Genomic DNA, 6,372 nt, shown 5'->3' on the forward strand with positions numbered 1-6,372 from the left:
CGCAATGTCCTCCAAGGCTTTTTTGGTCTTCCAAGAGTTGAAATTGAAAGGACACCTCCGAAATCTTCACGCAATTCCTATTGCTCGAGAATCCAGTTGAGCTATCATCGCTGTGCATGCATTCGACCTGACATTTTAAAACCGAAAATATTGACACTGTCCACTATTTCATAATTTCAGTTGTGGAATGAAAAATATGAATTTTTGATATTCCCCAGAAATTGAAAATCCCTAGATTTTCCTATTGTACATTTTCGATTTTCTTGCTTATTAAGTAAGGGTGCCAAAATCTATCATCAGGGGTTGTTCGAAACAGGAACACAGATCAAAGCCGCTGACGAAAGCCTTTGATTCTACGTGGTTGGGTTATTCTGCGGTATTGCATGGAGCAGCTTCATTGGCTCCACACTATTGGGGAAAATTATTGTTAGCGTTCACTGGATGAATTGTAGATAATAACAATTACTCAGCAGAGGTGTCACCAACGAATACGATGAAATAAAACATGCACGTCAGCTCTTCTCCCGATTTAATTAACATCCACTTCCGTCTTCCAGAGCGACGTTTGTGCGAGAAATGAACAGCAATCAAGCGAGAAGAATGACAGGCAGACGAGAATCGAGAGTGCAAGCTGGATCATTGTGGGAACGATTCATTCATGTTGAGAGGATATATGAAACCCATTGAAACCCGTAGCCTAGAATTTATGGCTCAATACATTCTTTCAATATGAATAATTTCTATTATGATCGAAGACGTATAAAAATAATATATAGTATATCGATCAGTGCCAAGTTTTCATTCGAAATCAAAAACTTACTACAGCATTTCGAAATTTTGTCAATGATAAAATTCTTGGCATTGCATTCCTGCCTCACTGTTGTAGTAATACAAAATACTCTAAAGAATTACCTATTTCAAATTTAAGAGTAAATACATTTCAAAAAAGTACTTGAAATGCAAAATCACGGGATATTTTGCATTTCAAATAAGTACCGGTAGATTCAGGTGACTTGGGGTCCTGTAACTTGAGAACCCCCTTGCAGATTTCTTTGTTTCTTACGATTAATGAGTGAAGGGACAAACTTATAAAATTGTGTAGCGTCTTTTCGGTAATTTTAAGAATTAATTTCTGTTGAGTTGCTGTGACCAGGGCGTTTGAATTGACAGGAAAATTAATTAATTCAGGAGAGAAAAAGCGCGTTCTTTATGGCCCTTATACTTTCTAGTGTCCTGTACTGTCACTTTGTGAATTGTGTTTTTTTTTCTGGATACGTGGGATATTGGAATATCAGATATGTCATGAAACAAGGTTGCTTACTAATCAAACGGAAACACGGATCTCATTAATTTATTTTGTTGTTTCATAGGGTGACTTGGGACAATGCCGAATAGATACAAGCGGCGCATTGACAGCAGGAAATATGCCGATTTGTCGCAGGATATTTCTATTTACGTTATTTCCACAAAGAAATCACCCAAGAATGAAAGAAATCAAAGTTCTCTTGTTTTGTTTAATTTTTTTACATTTGAGTTGCAATATATTTACTTTCGCTGTAACAGGGGTTCATCATTTAATCTCCTTACCGAATTTCAACTATATAATCACAATTTCTAATTTTTTAAAACTATACACCGTCCCAACTCACCTATTTCATTTGAGAGTTAAGAAATCAATAGATTTTAACTTGTGTTCCAAGTCCCCCAAATCGGTGGGTGACTTGGGACAAGCATATTTTGTTTTTTTCAAAATTTATATCCTAATTCTGAAGTATGTTATATATCCTAATCTATAGTCTGACACATAGAGCATATTCGAACCTCTTTTTCAGATAAAAATAGGTCACCGTTTTGAAAATATGACAAGTTGAATTCAACAATCGTCCCAAGTCACCCGAATCTACGGTACATAGAAATAATTCGAATAATAATAATAATAATGGAATGATCTTGTATTCGAAACGTTCATTAGTCGAATAGTGCCCAAATTCATTCATCTATCTGTAATTACGTGGAAACTATCACATCACTTACAAGTGGTGTATAAGCAATCCAGAATTTCCCTATTCTAACTAATTAAACTCTTTTTCAGCGAGGCAAAACATCGACAGGGGAAGAGTTACCCTACGTATTCGGCGTTCCGCTAGATGGCAGCAGCTTTCATTTCGTGGATAATTACACAAAGGACGAGGTATTGTTCTCGAAGGTGATCATGACGTATATCCGCAATTTCGCATATGGGGGGTAAGTGTGATTCAATGCCATGACGACTCAATTTAGATAGCGAAACGAGCTATCTCAATGCGGCCAATCTCACGATCGGGCCATTGTTGTGAACGCTACTAATTGATTTGGATTATGCTGAAGATTAGGATATGGTTTTGATGTTTGTGATGGTGAAATTAGTTGTTTAACAACTGAAGATTTTTACAGGAATCCAAACGCGTTCGTTGAAGGAGAGGATCATCAATCGCAGGACGAAAGTGAAGTTCTCCAGAAAATGCAATATTGGCCGCAGTTTACAAAAGAATACCAAAGCTATTTTTTACTTGGTGAGCTCATTGATACAACCTTTTACCAACTTAGGCTCAATCAATAGCAGTTATCAATCACTAACGACTTTTAGAAATTCGTCCACTTTTGCTAAAATAGTCTTTTAAACTGAAAAATTCACACAAATGCTAACGAGGGTGACGGAATTATTCAATTTTTCACTCTGTTACTATGGAAGCGAGTATCTTTTAATCATCAGTTGTGACGTTTCAAAGCATCAATGAGTTTTAAAAAGTGTCACTTTTTACGTCAAAACTAAAGAAAATTGCTAGGAAATTTCGACATTCCAGACAAAATTTCTCAGAGAAAAAGTCAAATTTCCCCATATCTCCTTACCCTTGTTAGTGTTCTACATAAATGATTGAAAACACGTTGTCTGTAAAGAATTAATTGATATTTTGAAAATCTCGATGCAATGCAGACTACATTTTGAAATCAGTTCGTTCTATTTGCAGTCATTTAACAAGAAGTATGTCATTTAACAAGAAGTATGTCATTTAACAAGAAGTATGTCATTACAACATTTTCCGAGAAAGAACTCGTGTTTTTACTCTTGCGATAGTTCATGAAACGTTTATATGTATATTCGTACTTTTCTCTTGATTTTTTTGGAAATAATTCTAATGAAACAGTATTCACTGACTCAACCAACTCTGGAGGAGTTCATCATCACTTATCTCATTTGATACTGCTGCAGATGCATACCACCCGCCGATACGAATTCGACAGGAGTTACGATCTGAATGAGCTAGCCAATATGCCATCGCCAGGGCCACCAAATAGTGCTTTTCTTCCATGGAGCGTACTCTATTTGGTGGCCCTGACGCGACGATGGCATAATGGCTGGCTTATTCAGATCGTAACTCCTGTCGAATTCGTATCGGCGGGGTGCATACATCTGCAACAGTATAAAATGAGATAAGGGATGATGAATTTTCATTCGTCAGGGCCACCAAATAGAGTACCCTCCATGGAATATAAGCACTATTTGGTGGCCCTGACGATGGCATATTGGTTAGCTCATTCCGATAGTAACTCCTGTCGAATTCCTATCGGCGGGTGGTATGCATCTGAATTAATTCTTATTATTATTCATTGCCTTCTTGTCAAACCGTTATCCCTTTCATTATATGTTTTCAGATATTCCAATTGCCACATTCACTCGCTACAGATTGAAGAAAGTGAAGTTTTGGAACGAGGATCTCCCAAGAATTTTAGAAAATCTCAGTGTGCAACAGAAAATAACAACTACTACTGAGCAACCTCCGAAACGACCAAAGGGCACACCTCCCTTTATATTAAGATATCCATATCCCTTCGCACACAACAATCCAACTTCAGAATCTTACCCAACAATTGGACACACCGATGAAGAACCCCCATACGGTAACGTCTTGGAGGAGGGTACAGATAGACCGGACACTTTAAACAAAGTTGTATATGGCACTGTGATAAATTCGCAACATCATCCATCAGAGCTTCAAAAAGCCACAACAATGAACATTATTGTTATATGTGGGGGAGTTTTCCTCTTAGTCAACTTCTTTGTGTTCATGGCGCTCTACTACAAATGTTATATGGTGAAAAAGAACCAAGAACCTGAAATTGTTCCTGATATGATTGACAGTGATGTAGAGAATCCAGACAAGAAAAATATATTCGGGGATGGTCAAGCCTTCGTCGCTAATGGCGGAGGGTTGATTAAAATGATAAGTAAATCCTCCAAAAGCGATGATGTCTATGAAGCAGTGAAATTAGGGAGTCAAAACTCGAAAAAGCACAAACTAGTGCGGCAATTATCGAATAGCACCATAGACGCGCATACCAAGGTGAAGGATTGGATAGCCAACGGAATAACTCTTAAAAATAGCCCAAAAGACTTGAAGAAACCAAGAAATAATGCAACTGACACTAAAAATAAGATACTCAAGTCTAATATTGGAGAAATTTTATCTCTGAGGCAAGATGAATATTCTGAAAGTTCTACTCTAGGAAGAAGTCCAACAAGACCCGTGAGTCCTGCAATTCAACCAGCAGAAAATATTGGTAAGGCTAAGCAGGGCATACTGAAACAAAACAGCCACAATAGTTCACAAGACTCCCGAAGGCGTGATAAAGTTTCTGTTGCTATAGATGCAACCCCGTCAGGTCGAGGTCCAAGCGTCCTTGCCCAGCAACCTATAGAACTTTCCAAATCTTTAGATTTAGGCGCAAGTTCTTCTAAATCACCCCTGAGAAGGTCTGCAACCATGGAAGATTTTTCGCCGAAAGCGGTCGAAGAAATTGCAGATTTGACTAAAAGTGTAACAAGCCTGATCTCCCAACCGACAATTGTCAAAATATCCCATTCCCATTCAAAATCTGATCCTGTCGAGGATATTTACGTATCCAGTAAAACCAAAAAACTGAAAACATTCGATCCTGAGGTGGATGTTAACGTGACATCTTGCGATGAAAAGAAATCTACCCGGCCACTCAGTCCAGAAGAGTCACTCATGACAATAAAAAGGAGGAACTTCCCTAAAGTTCTACCTGACTATCCAACGAAAGAATCTCTGGCGCAGAAGAGGAGATCAATGCCGGCTCCCAATTTGAGTGTTCCTATTAACGACTTGAGGCACAGAATGAAAATGCCTCCTGCCCCACCAGTAAGAACAACCTCGACTCTAGGGCGAAAGCCTCAGACTCAACCTCCAGATGAGTTAGTCTGTAATTCCGCCCCAGTTTTGCTGGAAGAGAATTCTTCTTCCCCTGAGCCAGAGTTTACCTACAATAATCTCTACGTAGGACCCCTTATTCCTAAAAACCAAATCAAGAATAAAGATACTCTTGATACTAATCCAATTTACAGTTCTCTCAGTGCTCTGAAGAAAACTGACACAAGTACAGAGAAAGTTGCTCGTGTTGCTATTGTTACGACAGATCCGAAAAATCCGATCAAGAAACCCGAACCTAAGACTGTGATAAGGCCTAAAATAGTTAGACAAATGAGTGATCCGAAATCAAGGGTTATCCCCAGAGTGACAGCTACTGATAATATGCCCGGACATCATCTTTCACCAACAAAGACTGAAAAAGATGACCCGAAGTTATCTAAAATTGTAGAGAATAATGAAAAAGATCGAAGGGATCAGAGACCTCAAAGACTGCCAATGATTCCTACGCCTGTTAGGAGTCAAAACAACGATGGAAAAAGTCACTCTAGCTCCGAAACATCTCCCTCCGAAGAATCAGACACCGGAACTGTTGTAGCTAAAAGAAAAGACTGATAATGAGCATCTCATCGATTCGCTATCTCGGCGGTCTCATTAAGCCACTGTGGAATCCATCTGAAAAATTCTTGTTCTTTCATGCCAAATTTGCCTGATGCACGCTGTTCCATAATATATTCACTGAAAGCATTGGGGCATTTCCAAATATGTCATAAATCAATGTCCTGACATGCTGAGCAATTGATTCACGATCAATAGAGCTTCACGTGTCAGTCTTTGTATTATTATGAGGGGATCTTCAATTAGAGCTTCATATCATTCGTTGTGATTAAGACACAAATGCGATTGAGTGAGATTTATAAGGTTAAATAGGGGCTTATTATTAGAGGCGTAAATGTTTCCTGCCTGATAATATAAGTGTGCCAAATACAATTGACAATATTCGACATTTTTCATGACAAGTTGTACCTAAATGATTTTGGGCAGGCTGAAGAACGGATTTGTCAGTCTCAGAATGAGCTTAGCATAATTTGTACATACAGTATTCATATTATATCAGAACACTATGCACAATGTATTATTTTGATACCTGAATAAAGAGATTTGA

The 6,372-nt window shown here is 38.2% G+C and overlaps 1 protein-coding gene across 4 annotated transcripts in view; it reads left to right on the forward strand.

Moving 5' to 3' along the window:
- LOC123311921 (neuroligin-4, Y-linked-like) overlaps positions 1–6,372 on the forward strand; it is an 82,892-nt gene extending 76,520 nt beyond the window's left edge. For all 4 annotated transcript variants that reach the window (XM_044896050.1, XM_044896051.1, XM_044896049.1 and 1 more), the window contains exons 7-9: positions 2,093–2,244; positions 2,434–2,552; positions 3,694–6,372. In XM_044896050.1, the coding sequence (XP_044751985.1) occupies positions 2,093–2,244; positions 2,434–2,552; positions 3,694–5,822 (2,400 nt within the window). In that variant the 3' untranslated portion in view covers positions 5,823–6,372. The remainder of the gene's footprint in view (positions 1–2,092; positions 2,245–2,433; positions 2,553–3,693) is intronic.

Source organism: Coccinella septempunctata, chromosome 4 (genome assembly GCF_907165205.1).
Source record: "Coccinella septempunctata chromosome 4, icCocSept1.1, whole genome shotgun sequence".
Taxonomy (NCBI): domain Eukaryota; kingdom Metazoa; phylum Arthropoda; class Insecta; order Coleoptera; family Coccinellidae; genus Coccinella; species Coccinella septempunctata.